The sequence below is a fragment of the Argiope bruennichi genome, chromosome X1 (genome assembly GCF_947563725.1).
Source record: "Argiope bruennichi chromosome X1, qqArgBrue1.1, whole genome shotgun sequence".
NCBI classification, from domain to species: domain Eukaryota; kingdom Metazoa; phylum Arthropoda; class Arachnida; order Araneae; family Araneidae; genus Argiope; species Argiope bruennichi.
The window spans coordinates 87,735,556-87,757,884 of record NC_079162.1 but is presented as its reverse complement, the minus strand read 5'-3'; the positions used below and the strand labels follow the sequence as shown (position 1 = coordinate 87,757,884).

The 22,329-nt window shown below is 29.5% G+C and overlaps 1 protein-coding gene across 2 annotated transcripts in view; it reads right to left on the bottom strand.

Moving 5' to 3' along the window:
* The window catches only part of LOC129958396 (delta-sarcoglycan-like), a 406,890-nt gene that overhangs the window by 10,632 nt on the left and 373,929 nt on the right, over nucleotides 1-22,329 (bottom strand). For both annotated transcript variants that reach the window (XM_056070868.1, XM_056070867.1), the window contains 2 exons: nucleotides 21,698-21,821; nucleotides 15,477-15,684 (listed from right to left, as the gene is read on the bottom strand). In XM_056070868.1, the coding sequence (XP_055926843.1) occupies nucleotides 15,499-15,684; nucleotides 21,698-21,821 (310 nt within the window). In that variant the 3' untranslated portion in view covers nucleotides 15,477-15,498. The remainder of the gene's footprint in view (nucleotides 1-15,476; nucleotides 15,685-21,697; nucleotides 21,822-22,329) is intronic.

The following is a 22,329-nucleotide window of genomic DNA, read 5'->3' as shown; positions in this document are numbered from 1 at the left end:
AAAATATTGTCTTATAAGTAAAATTAACACAAGACAAGATCGTTTATATTAAAAATTATACTTCTTATTAAAATTATGAAGGAACGAAATTTGTTTTATAGGTGTTAATAAAAAAGAAAATAAAATATCTTAGTTTTAATTATTTTCGGAAATTTATTAAATCTATATAAAATTTGAAATAAAATAAGAATTAATTAATACATTTTAAATATTACAGCTAATAACATATTCTATTTAAATAATACTTTCGCTCATATTCCGCATATAAATGAGTACGGCATTTCTCCAACTGTATGTATCATTTTCTAATGAGATGACCATAAATTTTTCCAGGCAAAAATAACTAGTCATTTTCTAAAATTAATACTCCGTTTGCCGAGTATTAATGTTTCTTTATTTATTAAATTTCTCACTATAAAGTGTCTGAAGTGGAATTTTATTAGAAATTATTTTATACTAAATGACGAAATCTGTCATATTTAATATTATTCAGTACCGAATAACCGTCAGCAATTACATTTATTTGACCGCAGTGACTAAGTTATGACTTAAATTTTACTTTCCCAGGTCAATTTCAATAATTTCTGCACTCCATCTTTAGAAAGTCTAGGGTACAGATATTTTTTAAATCCATTAGTCTAATAGTATTATTTTGCAAAATAATGCTACTTAGAGATAATAAATTTTCCATAATTTCTTAAAAGATTTTCTGAATCAGTATTTATCATCTTACTGTCTGATATTCTTTATCAAATGTTCTTCTGAGAAAAACGATTAAATTTCCTTAAGAATTTTTAAAATATTTTACTTACTAAATAAGTTTAAACCTTATATGACTAAGAACCTAATTTGTTGTTCCGTGCAATTATTTGAATTTCTCATGAGTTACATTATATATTCAATTTTTATGCCTTCATTTTTTACTCAATATACTTCATAATACCATTTCTCATAACACATCTCTATTAATTTGCTAAAAAGTTGGTATGATTTTCATTTTAATCATTTTCTATCTTTTATCCTTTTGTTTCTAAAATTTGTTATCAAATGGCGCCATTGGTACAGAATTTATTTAAGTATGATTACTGGATGTCCAGAAAGAATTAAATACATTTTAAATTTTTAATTCACTTTTATAAACATTAACGAAACTTGAAATTGGTTTTTCTCCAATTCACTACCAGGTGGCGCCACATGGATAGAACACCATTTTAATTGAATTAATCGATTAATTGGGAAGTAAGGTGTGAAAATATTAAAATAGTGTATTATCACCAAGGGTGCTTTGATGTGAAACGTTACAAAACTCTAATAAAAACAAGTAGTTGATCTAACAAACAAAATTATGATAATTCATGTATTAGATTTCGGATTTTTCCCTTTTTGATGAAAAAATTTTCCCAATTTATATAAACAAGTGGAGATCTTTAAAAATTATTTTCATAAAATAAATATCACAAGAATTTTGTCAGGACTAATTATTTTCATATTTCTTTGTTAGAAGAATTTTTGATTATCGCCATATTTTTTTTTTATCCAGTTATGAAGAACAGACTGAAAATTGCTCAAAATTTCTGTTTAAGCAACTATTCTGTTTTCTCAGCATATTTTCAGAACGAATTTCATTTTATTCTATTCCAAAAATGGAAAATCTATTCTTTTAAATATATTTTTCAATAATGCCTATTATGTGCTCCGAAAACTGAATTCACGTACATTTCCTTTAAGTAATAATTGCTTCCCACCTACGCAACACAAGAAATTACTGCTTGCAAAACTCGAACCGCAATTCTTTTTTCTCTTGAGATAACAAAAACGCTTCTGAATTGGATAGACTTTTATGGTACAAATTAAAACGCTTTTAAAAATTGCAGCACATTTTAATGCGTCTGTCTGAAAGTTTTTGTTGATGGAAAATTTCATTTGTATTTTCGAACCGTCTTATTGTGTGGTTAAATTTTTACATGCTGCTATTTTTCTCCAGCTTTCTTAATTCATTTATATTTTATCCTTTGAATTAAAAGGACGTTGAATATAAATAAATAAATCTTAAAATAAATAAAGGGTTGTTAACTTCTACATTTGATAGTTAAGTCTCATTTAAAAAAAATCTAAAAAACAGGAATTATCTTTTCGGTGGTAATAAATGTTTTAGAATTATTTAATAAAAAAATTTATACTGTATTTATTATTAAAACACTTTTATTAGGGTACTAAAAGTTAAATATTTTATTTCAGTTATTTTCTATTTTGTAGTTTTTAATTTAAAACTCATTATTATAAGCATCTTGAAATTAGTGTTTTCCAGTTTTCCAGGATTCAGGTGGAACCACTAGTTCGAAATCAAAATTTAAGTAACTCAATGAAATAACTAACATTTAAATTTTAATAATATTAAAACACGATTTTCTATCGAGAACACCCAAATTTTCAAAAATATCGAAGATATATTGATTGCAAAATTCCATTTTTACAAGCATGTGACAAGTTAAAAGAAATTGGGAAAAATCATTTATTTTTTTCAGTCAGATTTTTCTCTCAAAAACTTAATTAAATTTTACCTATTTACACCTAGAAATATTTCATATAAATTAATAGTATTTTCGCAACTGCCTATTACTCATTTTAATGGAAATGTTTATTAATATTTTACAGGCGAAAAACTGTGATCTGAGTCAGTAAAAATAAAAAAAAAATGAAAGATATTGTAAATTTTGTTGCACTATTGACAAATGTAATAGTTGATGTTCCGTAGAATTACTGAATTAGCCCATTACACTCTCAAAAGTGTAGAAAGTGCGCAAAGTTTGAAGAGCGCAACATTTTATTAAATACTAGCCGCCTTAGGCGACCAGCTGGTTCGCCAATCTTAATGTTCGTTTAAATTTTAATAATTAAATATTTTACGCAATTCCTACTTTAATGGATTCTTCATCAAAATATTTTAAAACTTCAAATTTTGATAGTCATATAATTTACTCATAATATTATAAAGGCCTTCAGTCATAACGTAATATGTATCTCTCTAATTTTCTGTTAGCTCCCGTAGAATTTATGCTTTAAATTAAAGTGGAAAGAATTTATCTGCAATTAATATAATAATATTTTTTACTAAAACAAAGCATTTTTTAATAATCTTTAAACTTTATGGGCACTAAAGAACATCTTTCTTAATTTATGTAATATCTCAAGAATTTGTCAACAAAATTTTCTCATATTCATCCTGAACAGATCGATTAATTAACAATGTTTAATTTTAAATGCATCAAACACTAAGAAAATAAAATGAATCGTTTAAAATAATCGGTCGAAAACCGGTTTAAAAAAAACTACTTAAAAACGATGTACTTAAATTTATAAGCATATGCAAAAAATATATAACTAATATAAATACAATTTAATTACAAAAGTATGCAACTAACCTAAAAATAATTTAAATAAAGAATCATCCGTTGATAATATTGTCAACAATCAGATCACAATGCGCATACGTGAATTTTCAACGCCAGTTACGGTAACGCAAATGCGTGAATTTTTCTACGCCAGTTGGGATAACGCTATGCAAATTAGACATTTTTAATTTACTTTATTCTGTGTTATTTTAATTCAAAAGTACTTCAGAATGAATCTGAAAGATCGATTAATTAACAATGTTTAATTTTAAATGCATCAAACATTAAGAAAATAAACAGAATCGTTTGAAATAATCTGCCGTTTGAAATCGGCTTAGCCTCATTACTGTTGGGGGGGGGGAACTGAAGCCTTACTCATTTGGCGGTGGGGAAAATGGAAGATTTTTTGGCGGGAAAGTTAGCTTTTAATTAATAATTAAAATTATAATTAAAAATTCAAAAAAGGGACCCTAGGTGCACATTCCCGACCTCTAAGGTATACATGTACCAAATTTGGTAGCTGTAGGTCAAATGGCCTGGCCTGTAGAGCGCCAACACACACATTGAGATTTAGATAAGTATAGATTACAGAAATTTCGAAGCCTATTTACTTGCTACAGTTCTATGTTTTGCACACGAATTCAAAAAGTGTCTATTTTGGTGATATTTTTAATCAATTTTCGAATACAAATTTTGACACTTTTGAATAAATTTTTAGAAATAGATAATATATTTCTTACGTACATTCCTTGTATCAATACTAATATAGTTTAACTGACAACTTATGAAATTTAATAATGTAATATTATTCTGCGATGTCATTATGCGACTGCTTTCTATATTCTGTTGGACATAAAATATGTCGCAAAATTATGGATAAACAAAAAGTGACGTTTTTTCATAATGCTTTTGAATTTATTTACTTAGTATTTGAAAAAAAAGGGGTTTTCTTGCTAATTCATCAATCACCGTCAAAAAACACTGGATCGAACATAAAGCTGCTTATAAAATTTTTGAAAGATTTGGAAACATCTGTTTGATCTAAATGCCATTACATGTGTTTTCCGCTGCATGATTATTCTCAAAATGGTCTTAGAATTATAATACCAAACATGAACATTTTACTTTTGGTTAAATAGCTCTTCTGTATGCATAGAGGTTATTATAAAGTTGTCAGGATTTTACAAAGTAAATGACATGTCTTTTGCAAGGTTAAAAAACCATAAAGATTATATTTTCTTTGAAAAGATTAAACATGGATAATTGCTTAGGAATAATTTAATTTGCATTAATAAATGAAGTAGTTAATCTAATGAAGCAACTGAGGATTCATGGTTAGCAATAATTAACAAATTTGAGGTGGAAAATCCCTTTCGATTTATGGTTTCATAATGAAAACTACTTTTCTACCTTTAGGCAGCCAGAGTTTGCTGATTCTGGTATTTATTTTTTTTAAATTTAAATTCATAGATTTAATTTTTTATCCGTTGATTTTTTTTCCTATTAACATAAGGTTAAAATATCTATAATTCGAAATTTTAGTTAAAAATTGTAAAAAAATTGCTTTTAAATCTGATTTTTTTCCTTTAATCAAATAAGTCCGTTCTTTGTGCCTCATATATCTTAGAAGAATAATTTCTTAAGGCCATTATTTTACTCGAGGACTTCACTGTTATACAATATTTTGAATAAAAACAAGTAATAAAACATTACTTGTAATTTCAAAAACTTTGAATACTTAAAAATATGTATTGAATGGTTAATTTGAAATTTCATTGCACAATTGTTATGTCAAAAATGCAGTGTATTGTTTATTTAATAAAATTACTTAATTATTGAAATTATTATAGTTTTCAATTTTTATTCATTTATTAAAATTACATATCTTTTATTGTCCATTATTTATTGAACTATTAAATGCTGAAAATCAGTATTTATAGCTTTTCTTAGTTTATATCTTATAGTTTTCACTTGATCTTATTTTTAAACATAGTTTTTCTTAGTTAAAATTTATTTTTGAATAAATCAAATTTTGCTCCCGTCAATTTTAAACTTCGTAGTTTCATTATATATAATCTTTCATAAATTCAAAAATTATAAAATTGAACAAATGATCTACAAAACATTAGGAACAAAATATCAACCAGAATTAAAATGTAATAATTATTTATACTACGAAACAACCATGACACTCCTTTGAGCGCAGATGTTTTTAGATACAACTAAATCTTCAATTCTTATGACACAGGCAAGTGTTTGAATATATTACATTACGTCATTCTTCTAGCACATATTGATTGACATTTGCATCAAACGATTTCGCCATTTTCCAGCCAATTCACAAAATGACCATCATTCTCACTGAGGAGCAATCTTTGAGATTTTTATCGAATCCAAATTACCTCTGTATCGAAATTCTTCTTGACTATCAGTCAGATAGAAAGCTTGTTTCAAATAGATTTGAAACTATTCTTCTGAATTTCTTTACATTTTTTTAGTGGCACTGGACGGATAGATGCTTTGAAGATATCAAGCGAATAAAATTCTGCGTAATAAATAAATTCTATATCGTCATGGAATTTCGATGAATGTTTCAGTAACAGTAATGATCTAACAAATTTCACTATTTAGGAATGAAATGATTCTTCTTAAATTTTTTTTTATTGAAATATTAACGTGAGACCGTTCATATGTGGGAAATTATCTCTAAATTGGGCCACGGGACTTGTTTCCTCATTTAGGAATGAAATGATTCTTCCTAAATTCCTTTATTGAAATATTAACGTGAGATCGTTCATATGTGGGAAATTATCTCTAAATTAGGCCATGTGACTTGTTTCCTCATTTAGGAATGAAATGATTCTTCCTAAATTTCTTTAATGAAATATTAACATGGCATCGTTTATAAGTGGGAAATAATCTCTAAATTGGGCCATGTGACTTGTTTCCTCATTTAGGAATGAAATGATTCTTCCTAAATTTCTTTAATGAAATATTAACATGGCATCGTTTATAAGTGAGAAATTATCTCTAAATTGGGCCAAGGGACTTGTTTCATTATTTAGGAATGAAATGATTCTTCCTAAATTTCTTAAATGAAATATTAACATGGCATCGTTTATAAGTGGGAAATTATCTCTAAATTGGGCCACGGGACTTGTTTCACTATTTAGGAATGAAATGATTCTTCCTAAATTCCTTTATTGAAATATTAACGTGAGATCGTTCATATGAGGGAAATTATCTCTAAATTGGGCCATGAGACTTGTTTCCTCATTTAGGAATGAAATGATTCTTCCTAAATTTCTTTAATGAAATATTAACATGGCATCGTTTATAAGTGGGAAATTATCTCTAAATTGGGCCACGGGACTTGTTTCACTATTTAGGAATGAAATGATTCTTCCTAAATTCCTTTATTGAAATATTAACGTGAGATCGTTCATATGAGGGAAATTATCTCTAAATTGGGCCATGTGACTTGTTTCCTCATTTAGGAATGAAATGATTCTTCCTAAATTTCTTTAATGAAATATTAACATGACATCGTTTATAAGTGGGGAATTATCTTTAAATTTGGTTATATGATTTCAATGATACAAGAAGTCATTCGAAATATTCTTCAAAGCAAATTATTAGTTTTAGTACTATCAAATGCAGCACGTAGTTACTTTTTAGGTACTTGGTGATCGATTAGAAAGAAATCTTCAAAAATTGATTAGATATTAATTAGAAAATAATCAAAATTAAAATAATTCTTAAGAACTTTGGACTTTTGGAAATTATCACACAAAAACCATTTCCAGATCACTTTATAACTAAACAAAAACCGGTTTTTAATTCAAACCAGTTTTTTTCTCTAATTTTAATAAATTTTTAAAAATGTTTTTCAGTATAATTTTGAAAAATTTATTTGAATTTTTTAAATTTCTGCTCTAATATGCAAGTTGATATTAAATAAGCATATTTTGTGTCAATGTCATCGTTGCCGTAATTAAGTAAATTTTTAAAGTACTGCAAAGAAAAGAGTAAAAATTTAACTAACCTTTAACATGCTATGATGTTTAGATTACAGGCATTTAAATTTTCGCATTTAAGCTCCGTTCGCCAAATTACACTTCTTTTAAAGATTTAAGCGAAGATAAGTTTTGAAAAATGATTAAAAATCATGCTATGAAGCAAAAACCTTTAAGGAATTGCAATTACAATGATAAAAAAAAGTCTCAACTTTTATTATATCCATTGTTTTAAAATAACATAATTAATTATGAAATTCATTTAGAAAACTCACATGCAGGAATTGGAGTTAAACGATATTAAGTATTTGAAAAGAAAAATAATTAAAGCATCTTTTGAAGTATTTTCTGAATCAAAAGTCAAAAAAAAAAAAAAAAAAAAAAAAACTTTACGCACAAGATTTAAAGTGTATATATGAATATAGTAACAAAAATGCACAGAGTTTTTTTATATAATATGCTTGTCCAGAAATGCCAGGATAATTTATCCAGTTAGTCATTTAGCCAAAAATGCATGATGGTGATGACCAGAAATAATATACGCTTTTATCTACAGTCAGCAACATGGAAAAACAACACTATAATGAAATATTTTTAGAATTTTCCTACATGCTTATGATACATAGAAGAAAACCAGAAAAGCATTAGTATACTTAGTAGGACCCACACTAGAGATTTTCGCTGACGCCCAGTACATTTTTATTTAACCCTTTCTAGGGCCGTGGGAAGTATGCTTCCCACCAAATTTATCAATATTTGTATGAAATTATGTAGGTTGGCATAAGTTATGACAATTTTTTTAGAAAGACAGACACTTAGATGCTTTAGTTCTTTATCTTACACAAAATGATGTGTCTTGATTTGTTACTTAATTATTAATTAACCAAATTAATTAATTAAACAAATTAAATTTATCTAATAAGTTAAATGAATCCCTTTTCTTATTCTAATTTCAAGCCTAAAAATATTTTAACATAATATGACTAGAAAAAAAAATGGCCCTTTAAAGGGTTAATACAATTTGTTTAATAGAAATAAATGTGTGAGATTTTTTTTAATCATATATCTTTCACAATATAATACATTCTTGCTCATAGCAAATAAAATTAAGGATAAAAGTTGGAAATCATTAACTTTTTGCGACATTATTTTTTTTCATCCATTTTTAATGGTCCCCTAAATGCCCTTGTGAAAGTATCTACATAGTGAATTGCGAGTTCAATTGTATAAAATATTCACAAAAAGTTTCTAAGAATAACTGCATATATAACTAAAAATTTTTTTAGAAATTTTCATACTTATACGATATATAAAAAAAAAACCCATAATCTAATGCTATTTATCAGTATTATTAAAAATAAAATCTATTCTTTTTGCTTTGCTTCGACCGAAAAATGAAAAACCTTTACCTTGATGTTTATATGATTATTTAAAAAATATTTTATCCTTTGAAATAAAGCAGCTACATATAACTTATTCTAATTTAAATAATGTGCTTTAGAAAATATTGATCCCTTTTTGAAGTTAAAAAACAGAATTTAGTTTCTGATATAGTAAGAGGAATTGTTAAGAAGAAAAATGATTAGTTTATTCTATCAAATTTATCTAATGGTTACTCTGTAATATTTTTAAATGGGAATCCACTAATCGATATTCTTTAAGAAATACTTTTTCTCGATTCAAACCATGTTTCTTTTGAAATCAAGCTGTCTTAAATTTTAAATCAAAATTCCAAGCAGAATCATACAGTATGATATTAGGAGAGCAGAAATTCTATTCAAATTCAAATGTTATAGAACAGTATTTTTAAATAACCTTTTATTTATAATCAAACATCTTTCATCTTCTTATTTGTGTTACAATTTTGGAATCAGAAAAATATTTTCGCGATCAAAAAAAATTAATTAAATAAATAAATAAAAATAAATGCTAAAAATTTCGTTTTTAGCATCACTGGCACTGCTCATCACTGGCAATGCCACCTCCTGCGTCAAACTCTGAAAGGAAAGGGGGGGGGGGGGTTAAAGTCAGAGTTAGTCTAGACGGAAAAGATCACAGTTCGTTGGAGTAATTATTTTTCCCTTTGTGCAAAAGTGCATGATGCTTGGAACTTGTTAAAATCAGATAGCGAACTTAGCTTCAGTTTTTTCCTCGCTTTACTGAAGGATTAAAAGCTTTTAATGTAAAATTACTTCAGATGACTGACAAATTTAAATATTAAATGCAAAATAAATCAAATTAATTCAATGTAAAAAATTAGGAATGCTGACTCATTTTATTCCATATTCACGAGTATCCCCCCCCCCCTCAAGTGAAACAATAGCGATAAAACAATGAAAGTTTTGTTATAGATTCCTCAAATCAGGATCAACCGATAGCGCACATGGTAGTACATGAATCATCATCGTTTCATGGAAAAAGTAGAAATGCAACAATAATTACAATGCAAGCAGTGTGTTGAATTCCGTAATTCCTACTCAAACGATAGCGTAGGTGGAGCAAAGTACTATTGAGAAGGTCATAATATGTCTATGATTAAAATTTCTGCATCGTAATTTATGTTGAGCCTATAGCGTAGATGGAGCAAAGTTCTACTAAGCTGATCGCAATATGTCTATGATTAAAGCTGCTGCACTTGAACTCTTGCTCAACCGATAGCGTAGCTGGAGCAAAGCATTACTGAGCTGGTCGCAACATAACTGCGATTAAAATTACTGCATTATAACTCATGCTCAACCGATATCGTAGATGGGGCAAAGTAGTATTTAGCTGGTCGCAATATGTCTATGATTAAAATTACTGCACCGTATCTCCTGTTCAACCGATAGCATCGATGGAGCAAAGTTCTATTGAGTTGGTCGTAAAATGTCTATGATTAAAATTTCTGCACCATAACTTATGCTGAACCAATATTGTAGATGGAGAAAAGTATTACTGAGCAGGTCGTAATATGTCTATGATTAAAATTGCTGCACCATTAGAATCTTGTATAATGTGATATATTGTCTTATACACATAAATGTATAAGATACATGTACGCAAAGATGAATTTCCAACCAGATAGCTGCCTAGAGGCCGCTAAGCTGAAGTAGGCAGCATATAGGTAAATTAAAAATATATTATTTGCCTAGTTAAGAAATAATTTGTGGAAAATACAAGTTATTTGTTTTTAGTGTTTTCTTTGGAATCTCTTGTAATACTGAAACACTTCTAATGTAAATAATGAAACCAATAACTAATAATATTATATAACCTTTAAAGAATTTTATTACTAAGCTTATTTTTCAATAATGTACTTAAAAAATGGATAAAAGCATATACGTCACTATGCTACTAAAATAAAAATTGAAACTAAAATCATTAACATCAAATTTTTAAAAAATTTAAATGTGAAATTAAATGAACCAGTTATTAAAAAGACGGTCCTCATATTGTACACTGTCTGAGGTTACAATATGCTTAAATCCACCAAACTGTATTTTTGCAAAAAAATATTTCTACAAATACCGCCGATCAATCGTAATAATGCAGCGCATTTAATCGCTAGTTCAGCAGCTTGCTTGCTGTCTAATCCTCTCCAATATCTTTATTTGTCGGCGACTCCGACTACTCTCACACACGACTTCTTCTGCAGCTTCAGAGTGCACGTTTTTTATAGTTCCGGGAGGCCGGGCTATAATATTCAGACCAATCAGGGCGTACCTTGGTGTATCTCGGTTCTTAGTGGATGGATCGTGAAAGTTCTCGAACTTTCCAGTATTATCCATTTAGTCGCCAAACTTGCCAAATTCGTCGCCAAGCTCAGCACGCATAGGACAGATCTGACAACGGTCTTTCTTACGATGACACTAGTCGTGCTGGGAAGCAAAATTTCAGGTTTGTAACAGTATGTAAGTACATTTTGGTCCTGCTTATATCTTTTGCTGACAAAAATTGTATAACTGAATTCTGAACCTTCTTACAGTCAGTTTAATTTTACTCGAAGACAGGCCAACTCTAACAGCTTTTACACAAAATTTATCCGGCTATGTATTGAAAATCAACTAGAAAAATCTGAAGTTTCTACCACATGTAGTAACGGCCCTGGAAGCACAATCCCACTTTTATTTAAAAGACCTTTTATACTTGCATAATCTACATCTACGTCTCTATAAATAAATTCATTTTTACTTTGGATGGATTATCCGAATTTTGTTTTCAAAACTATTTATACGAAATTACGGATACTAGGAAACCTATAAGTTTCAACTTTATTAATAATAAATGATTAAAAGGATTTGTGATGTTCTCGATACTGAAATTCATCAAAGTTTGAGGGTTGAAATAAAGAAGATTCTTTCATATTCCGTATTAAACTCAATGTAAAATGAAATGCATATAGAAAGAGTGAATTATTTTAAATATAAAATAATGTAAAAAAAATATTTTTAAGTATGCTTTTTTACGGCAAATTTAAAATGTGCTGTGATACGTTAGTCTGCAAATTCATAGCCAGAAATCGGTATGCTCGGAAAAAAGAATTATGCATAAAATCTCCCCAAGATCAGTAACATATGTAGGTAAATATTCAGTAATTGCAATGAATTTATTTGTATTTTAATAGAACTTTAAATGGAAATTTTAAAAAATTTAAGATCATGTAACAAAGTAAAAATAAATCTGATATTCTTTTATCATAATTTGCCTCTTAAAATACGTTACAGCCCAGAGATAAAAAAAAAAGAGCATAATGCTTGTAATTATTATGTTATATAATTTCGTACGAATGCAATAGATATAATTTTAATTAACAGAACTGAAATATAAAAAACGATTTGAGAAAATGAAAACAAATTTATCACAAAAGCATGTTAATAAAGTTTTTAAAAGTTGATCTTATAGTCTTCGAATTTTCAAGCCTATGCATATTACACATTTCCGATAATCGAGGAAATATTCCTTTCTTATTTTATGAGGTAAAAATGATCTAATCAGGATACAAACTGCCTCCTTAAATCCATGATATTTGCGCCATTCCACTACCAGCATTCTGCTGTAAAATGCTTCTCAAAATCTACATTTCATTTGCTTAACTCTATGGTCAGGGCACACATCTAGCATAAAATGGATGCACCTTTCACAGAATGGTAACCTTTTATCATAGAATCACAGTGGTAAAACTTTATTTAAAAAAATAGCATTTTTTTAAAGTGCAGACTGCAAATGGTGCCTAAATTAATTACTTTAAACTTGCGGATTTTGGTTTTTGGTTATATTAACGTCCCGTTTGAAGCAACACTAGGGCTATTTTGGGACGGACCTCGTCATTTTGAACCGCGGTCAGATGACGAGGACGACACCTGAGCTTGCACCCCCTTCTCCACGTCACACCACACCACACCACACCAACGGGAGGACGTTTGGTTATGACGGATTTAACGTGCAACAGACCCCCTTACACGACGGTTCTTCGGTGGAATCGGGTCACGAACCAGAAGCCCTCCGGTTCCGAAGCCGAGACCTTACCACCAAGCCACCGCGGCCCCTTTTTAACTTGCGGAAGAAGTGAAGTAATATCTGAACTCCTGGCCATTGAAGAGCGATATACATCATAAGGGAAAATGATCTGTGAAACTCAATTGTCTTGAGATGATGAATTTCGAATGCCTACGTTTATCAGTATTCAATACAAACTCAGCATTTTCAGTTAGATTCTAAAACAGCAAATTGATAAATTGTATTTTTGAAGTTGACAATGAACTAGTAGATGCTTAAGATAGGTGACAATGTTGAAAAGTCATTTTAGGTAGATTCCTATAGGAAGACCACCTATTTCAATGCTTCTCTTGACAAGACTTCGGGAAAATTTCTTCAGTTCTTCACCGATCATAGTCACTAGAACCCCAAGCCAGCTTTCTTTCAAAAGTTTATATATGCAAATAATGCTTTGTCCATGTTATCTGGTGAACAGGAGAACTAGACAAATTGTGTTTATATTTTAATTGGCTTAGAATATGTTGTTAGAAATATAAAAATCTCGGACGAGTTGTAAATGGTATATCAAACTTAAAGGGGTGGAAGTTTTAGATTTTTTTTTTTTTTAGTTATATTAACGTCCCGTTGTAAAGCAACACTGGGGTTATTTTGGGACGGACCTCGTCATTTTGAACAGAGGTAAGATGACGAAGACGATATCTGAGCTGGCACCCTCCTCTCCACACCACACCAGCGGGAGGACGTTTGGCATGACGGATTTAACGTGCAACAGAACCCCTTACACGACGGTGCTTCGGTGGAATAGGGTCTCGAACCTGAAACCCTACGGCTCACAAGCCGAGACCTTACCACCAGGCCACCGCGGCCTCTAAAGGGGGTGGAAATGATGGATGGTTGAAACCTTTATTTCGCTATAATTTTCTTAATATTAAAGATAGAAAAATAAATTCAGTTAGCCAAATGAGCGTCTCATTAAGACGAACAACTTTTGTATTTAAAGTTTTTCGATAACTGCAATGTCTTAGAGACTAAAGGGATTTTCACCCCCTGTTTCTACTACCTGTCAACAATTTGAGTTGCCAGATAGTAATTCAGATGTAAAGGAATCTACTTTTGCCTTCAAACTTGCCGAGAGGATTTTTTTTTTGTGAAAAAATTATTAATTATTTTTTCTCAATATCCTTAATTTCTCGATCTTATTCTTCATAAAATCATTTGGATTTTGTTTCTATGCTTATTTCATAGGAAGGTGCATTGATTTTTATATTTGCATAATACTTATTTTAAAGATATTGCTAATTAAAATTGCTAATTAACATTGCTAATTAAAATCGCTAATTAAAATCTAATGCATATTTTTTATTTAAATTTTGCCTAATAACTTTTCAATTTTTTCTGCTGTTTCCGAACTAGGGAATACGAAATCTGTTCTTTTAAAAATATTCTATAGTTGTTTTAATTATACACAATACGAAAAAAATTGGAAATTTCGCATTTATCAGTCGAAACCCAATATTTAAAGGTTGGATAAAAGGAGAAACTAGGAAATAGAGGGTAAGTCAAAAAGTTAAACGATTTTTGCAATTGCTCTTTCCGGGGTTTAGTAACACTGCTAGTATCCAGCGCTGAATTAGTGTAGCCGTCGACACTTGTATGCAACGTGTCACTCTTATTCTCACGTTAATCGCTGGTGTGTAGCAGACCGTTAAATGTAGCAGCTCCATTGTCGACCTGTAGCAAAGAAAAATGAGAGTAGTGATTCGATTTTTGTTTGAGGAAGGTGTTAAACCTGAGGAAATTATTCGTCGAATGCAAGCGCGATCAGATACAAACGCCGTGAAAAAACTGTGAAAAGATGTCATCCTGCAGAAAAATAACGCTCTGCCACATTCTGTGGAAGGCCGAAACAATTAAGGAGTTGGTATTTAAAGAGCTTGAACATCCGCCATACAGTCCAGATCTGGCTCAAAGCGATTTTCATATGATTGAACCATTGAAGAAAGCTCTAAATGAAAATGATTTGCAACCGATGAAGAAGTCATTAATGCGATGCAAAATTGGTTACAGATATAAACGAAAGACTTTTTTCCCCGACGGAATTTTAAAAAAAACGTGGAAAGCTGAGGAAAGTCCGTTGAAGTTCGGGGTGGCTACGTTGAGAAATATTGTATGTTTTAGTTTTCTATCATTTAATAAATGCACTTTTTCTCAAGTGCCCCTTTACTTTTGACTCTCCATTGTATATTTATTACGCTGCCGGCAATATTTTCAGTCAATCATTGGATAAACTTTTAGATTTTTGCTCTTTAGCTCTTTTTAGCCCCCCAGCCCCCCAAAGCTAATTTTTTTTCCTTTTAAAAAACTTTTGGCATTTAACATATATTTTAATCTTAGCATATTTTTTCAATCTATTTCATGAAAAAATTAAAATTATTTAAATTCCACATCATTTTTTAAAAAATTCATCCTGAACTGAGTCGCATACCTTAAATAATAAATGATATTTTGTAGGTAATTTTATTTGTGATTCATATCTTAATAATTTTGAAATCGGTTGAAATATGTATTAAATATTATTTGAAAAATTTCTTACCGTTGAAATACACATAAATGTCTCAATCCCTATCCCTTTCTCTGCAGACTATATTATCAGCTTGGCATGCTTTTTCTGGTGGCGCCAGAAACAGACGTCCATTCTCGCAAGCACAAAGTTGATATATTCCAGGGTAAGAACGTCCTCTGGTAGTAGGTATGGCCGTTTTCAAATTTCTCAGTTCCACCCTTTCTGAATCCAACCAAATCTGAAAATAATAATAATATACTATTACAACACTATGATTCATTGACAATTCAAACGTTTCTACTAATGTCATCTATTCCATAATAGATTTTTCTACAGCCTTGATTAAACCCAGAATTGAAGCTTGGAAATTGATAACGAAGTAAGTGCCAAAAAAAATCGTTTCCCCCCCCCCCTGCTTTAAAATGTAATGAATACCAAGGTTTTCAACCTTGTATTTACTACGTTTTGAAGGTACTTACCTGGTATTTGCTGATCTAAGAGCAATCTATATAAAAATAAAAGTTCAATATACAGGGTGTTCATTAATTATTGTCGGGCTTTCCGTACCTCATAACTTTCGAATAAAAAATATTACGCAAAAACCGATTACGTATTCGTAAATTACAACTCAAAGAATTTTATTAATGATATTAAAGTGTAAAGCTTGCACAATTTGCACTTTGTAGACATTCAGCTGAAGGCGATTCTTTGAGTTGTACTTTACGAATACATAATTCTTTGAGTTGTAATTTACGAATACATAATTCTTTGAGTTGTAATTTACGAATACATAATCGGTTTTTGCGTAATATATTTTATTCGAAAGTTATGAGGTATGGAAACCCCGACAATAATTAATGAACACCCTGTACAATTAGTACAGTCAAACCTGTTGTTTTTGTGCGGTCCTTTTCTATGTGTTTTTTTTATGCGGTATATGGAATGCCGTACACTAATACAATGCATATGGTATACAATGTATGTACGTATCATGTCAACTAATGAGTAATATAGAAGAAAATATATTCCAAAAGCAAACCAATTCAGTTATCTTCATGTAATGAAAGCGATTTTGAACCAGTTCATCACAAGAAGATGCGCGTTTAGGTTTAGTTTTTAGTTTAGTAAATTTAGTTATATTAACATCCCGTTTTAAAGCAACACTAGGGCTATTTTGGGACGGACCTCGTCATTTGGAACTGTGCTCAGATGACGAGGACGATACCTGAGCTGACACTCCCCTCTCCCAAACTTCCACTACACACGCTTGACCCCGACAGATTTAACGTGCACCAGACCCGCTTACACGACGGTTCTTCACTGGAATCGGGCATCGAGTCTGAAATCCTCCGGTTTCGAAGCCCAGACCTGACCACCATGCCACCGCGACTTTGCTCGTTTTGGATTACGATGAATTATGCGCATTTCGAAAATTTATCCATGTTTAAAAGGAAAAATTAAATTTATAAAAATGTTTTCATGTGTTTAATTATTTTATTTAGTAACACTCTCTCTTTATTTCGTAAATCTTCGACTGATTTTCTAAGTGAGACTTCTTTCATGCGGTTCTTTTCTACCACATAAAAAATTTCTTTAATATGTTGTAAAAAACTATTTGTGATAGCTATATATGAATTTTCTGAATATTTTTTCTGTGCGATTTCTTTAATAGGATTACTATCTACAGCATAAAACCGTTTTGACTATAACTGAAAAAATCATTGGCAAGTAACGCCAATGAAATAAGCATTAAGATTATTAATTGTTCGGAGATTGCAGAAAGTGCAATAATTATTCGCTCGACCATTATCATTTGATCAGGCTGTTAGTACTAGTGATCTGGAAAACTTAAAAAGTGCCAAAATTGACCTGGAACTTATTTTTCGTCCTACTGTAAAATGTGAAATTTGACACGATGAGTGGCATGGATAATGTAGTAAGTGCAACAATTACCATTATCATTTTGCCATTGCTGGCCAATGATTGCCATTATCATTTTATCAGTTGTCTGGTAGTAATGATCAGGAAACCACCTCAGTGTCATAACTGGCGTGAAAGTTATTTATAGCTCAACTGTAAAATTTGCAATTGCCATTTAATTTTCAATTTCAAATTTTTTGATTTCTATTTCCAATCTCCAATCATTTTTCCCGGATTCCAAAAATATATAAACATAGGAGAACAAAAGGAATCAATAAATATCAAATATCCATAATTCAATATTAATTAAAAATCAGCTTACTTGGGAACATTTAATTTAAAGTATTACAATAATTTTACCAATTCTAATCACTTCCTGGATTATTTTTGTTAATCTATACTTTGTTAATCATTTGTGCCTTTAAAATTAGTTAAATTTTGCTAACCCCATACAAAATCGCAACTCATAGAAGCCCCATTTAACATCAATGAAACATATTGTGGAAATTACATGCCATAATGCATATTATTTAAAGCTTACAGCTGTTGGGGGCATACTATATTTCATGTATATTATATTTGCATAATAGCTTACCAATTCGTTTTAGGAGAAATCAATACATTGTATTCGAAAGTCTACAATCATGGATATTTCAAATTACTAAACGATACAACAGCGGCAGGATGTAATTTCTTTTCTTAGAGTGTATTGCAAATCATTGCAATACAATTTAACTATATCTGCGTTTACTAAGTTGAAATTTGATTTTCTCTATAGAGGAAATAAGATATTTGCATAGAAGCAATCTATTCGTTTAGTTTAAAGAGTAACCAATAAAGTTAATTCGAAATTTAGAAAATATGGGTATATCAGATTACAAAGTGACAGAGAAATTGCTTATATTTTTTTTTAAAGTGTATCGCGAATCAGTGCAATATAGTTTAGTTAAATTTTCATTTACTAAAAGAAACTGTTTTAGTAAAATAATTTATTTATTATTATTTGAGAGAATAATATAAGTGATAATTTAATTCATGTTATTTTTTTATTTCAGATGTTTTCCTTTCCAAACAAATACTCAACTCCATACTTACCGCATGAGAAAATAAATGTTGAATTTAGCTCGATACACATGTAAATATTAGAAATTTTTATCCCTAAAATTTAGAAATTGGTGGTAGCTCGAGAAATTGCCATTTTCCGCCAAGTTTCTAGGATTTTCATGTAAAAACCAAGATTTTCGATGCCCTTAAAAACCTAGACGAAAAGGCAACTTCAAGTCAGTCTTGGCTCATTTGACTTGCATGACGAGAATCACTTGTGAAATTTCTGGTTATACTCTAGTTCTGTTTTTTGTAATTTCGAAGTTCATTCATACGAAAAGCGAATGTAAAAAAAAATTACTTTATTAATTTTTATTTCATAAAAAATTGTCATTCTCAATTGTTTTCATAATTAAATTAAGTTAATTTTATTGAAAAAATTTCTAATTAACCAACGAAATTCCACAACAAACATATTACTTACAATGAAAAGGAATGCATTTTTAAGTTGAAAATTAAAATATAAAGCTATTACTATACAGCAATACAATAAAAACATTCACTATCAAAATACATTGAAGATTATCTGTCCTTTTTTCTATCGGCATTTTAGTAAAATGCATTCAATTTTAATTTATCTATTTAAACTACTAAAAAAGATTTATTTTAGACGATAAAAGAAAATTCTTATTTACTTAATAGAAGGACCAATAAGGCATTAGCACTTTTTAACTTCATTTTTTTCTAATTTGCACCGGTATTTAAAGGTGGAATTTACCCCTTTTTGATTTTTATTAAACTTGGTTGATAAACTAATTCGAATACTCCTCATTAATTAGGTTTATTTAGTTATTTATATTTGAGCCGTTTATTTTGAAAGTGGGGCAAGTCCATTTTTGAAAAAATGGAGATCATGGCATTTATAGAAAAAACTTGTTATGATATTTTTATGAGTAAAAAATTTATAGTAAAAAAAATTTAGAATCTAGTATTTTGGAGATGGAAATTTTGGCTCTTAACAGTATTGAAAATCTGTTTATTTTGAAAGTGGTGCAAGTCCATGTTAGATTGAAATTCGATTTGACTGAATATATTAGGGGCAAAATTCAGCTCCTGTTGCTCTATGGTGAAGGAAATGTGGCCGTTTGACATCATGTCTGAAATATAGGGTGTTTCTATTCATCTATTTTTGAAATTGAAAATCGGTGGTTGTACAGTATTTTATAAATAATAAAACGTGTATCTTAATTTTGTGTGTCGATAATAATGCTTACTTCCATCACCGATTATTCAGTCCAGTGACAACGAAATAAATATCATTGATCACAAACAATATGTTGGATGACATTTACAAGGGATGCACCATACAAAATGTTCAACAAAACTTCGATAGAACGAGATTTTGAATTTAAAGTTATCGATTTATCAACACAACGAGAAAGGTAAATAATTCAAAGTCATTTAAGAAATATAAAATTATCTTTTATGTAAGAAAAAAAAGGAGATTTATTACATCTGAAAAATACAAGGATATGATGGATTTATTACCATATATATCTCCGGTTCATCATGAATTTTTTTAAATGTTAAATCTTGAATAAAATTTAAATTGATTATACCTACGTATAAACTGAAATATATAATTTCATTGAAATTTTTAATAAAACTGAATTGTTTGTTATGTTATATTTTCTACTAAAATATTCTTGGTTTTGTTTCCCTTTTTATCAAATGAATAAATATTTATAAAAATTTGAATAGTATTTTGTTTTTCTTAAAAAATGGCAGAGACAACTGAAATATTATTTTCCAATTAAATGAATGATTCCAATGATTCTTTTTTTTGAAAGTGAGGCAAGTTCATTTAGTTATAATGGAACTCTTACTTTTTTAGTCAGCACTGTAAACACTATTGGATTATAAATCTACATTATCTGGTACCACAAAATACAAAAAATATATCTATTAATACTTAGCAATATTTTTAAATTTATTGAAACGCAAACCTTTAAATATCTCGCAATAACAAAAAATGGACTTGCCCTAAAAAATTAAATTTTCAAAATAAACGGTTCATTTACGTATGTCAAAGTTCAAATGTCTGATAAAATATAACACGGCAGATAAGAATCTAAGATACTTTCAACTGCTTACCAGAGTGTGCGTTTCATAATGTAAAATAAGCAGAGTGTTTATCACCAAGCCTAGTGTTCTTGTTTAGAAGATTTTCAGTCTAAAATATTTAGTTTTTTCTTGGGGGGGGGGGGACATAAATTTTAGAATGAAACTAAGTATTACGTCTTTATTCAATTTGAAATTTTTGAAATATTCTAAGGATTCTAATGAATTTGAAAAATTCTACGAAATTCTAACTTTAGAGACTGGCAGGAAGAGGCATTTATATATTATTTTTTGTTACAAAATTTTAAGATAGGTTAGGCATATGGAAATAAGTAATTTTTTCTGTAGAATATGGGGTCGAAAGCGAAAGGGTGGGTTACAAGGGGCACTTTCTCAGTGAATTTCGTGAAAGGAAAAAATTCACCATCTAAAATGTGCAATATAGATTTAATAGAATGCAAATTCAAAGTACCCCCTCCCCTCTTGCTTGCATTACAAGTCATACTCAACATAACCAATACGTTTTAAACCGTATCACTAGTAAATCTTCGAAGTATTTAAAATCAGAGTTCAATGGCTTTGCTGTCTTACGAGATATACGCTTCGCATGTTGTTATTCATACAACCAAGTTCAGTTATTGTAAATTTAAATTCCATTAAATCTGGGTTGCACATTTTATCTTGTGCATCCATTTCTTTTGCTAATTTACTGACAAAGAGATCCTAATAAATAGTTTCCCCTTATAATTTCTGATCCCGTGTTCTACAGTAAAACTGATTTGTACTTCTTAGTACTTCTTTAGACTTGACTTGTTCCTGTATTTTGTAAACAAACCTTTCAGATACCCTGCATGAAACAATACACTGGAATAATATTTAGCATAGATTATGAATTTATCAAAATTATCACATTTCTCATCAGGAAAAAATTGCATAAGCCTTATTGATATTCTTATTTCCAAGCAGTGAAAAGTCTTCGATATTCGATGAAAAATCGATTCGATTTCAAAATCGTCGAAAATACCATAAAACACAATTTTTTTTCGTTTATTTCTCTGTGGAAATTAAATGCTTAGTAATGGAAAAATATTTTTTAAAAAACTAAATGGAATATAAATCCATTAAAATTAAAGAAAATTTCAGATCATCAAAAACTGATTACTAACCGAGCCTTCTTTAGATGTAAGCTTCAAGTCTTTCAGGCAAGAAGCGCTGATGTCCCCGGCTCTAGATTCGATACCAATACCTTCCGGAGCTTTCACATTAAGCGTCCTTGTCGGGGATTCCAAGCTAAAAATGAAAACATTTTTAATTTGTTGGGATTCTTTAAATATACAACATATTTATATATCCAAATTTCACAATGTTATCAACATATATGCCTACTTATCCATTAATTTAAATTTCTCAATGTTATCAACATATATGCCTACTTATCCATTAATTCAAATTTTTCAATGTTACCTACATATATGTCTACTTATCTATTAATTCAAATTTCTCAATGTTACCTACATATATGTCTACTTATCCATTAATTCAAATTTCTCAATGTTACCTACATATATGTCTACTTATCCATTAATTCAAATTTCTCAATGTTTGTAAATGAAGTAAATTCTATAAGGTATCAAAGATATTACTTAAAAATTAAAAACAGTTAAAATTCAATGAACATTTACTGTATACAAACTTTTTTAAATTCATTAAAAAACAAAGGGTTTTCACATCCAGGTCAAAAACTGTTTTTTTAAACAATTAAATCTCACAAATGTACAGAATTTTAAATTCTTCAGGA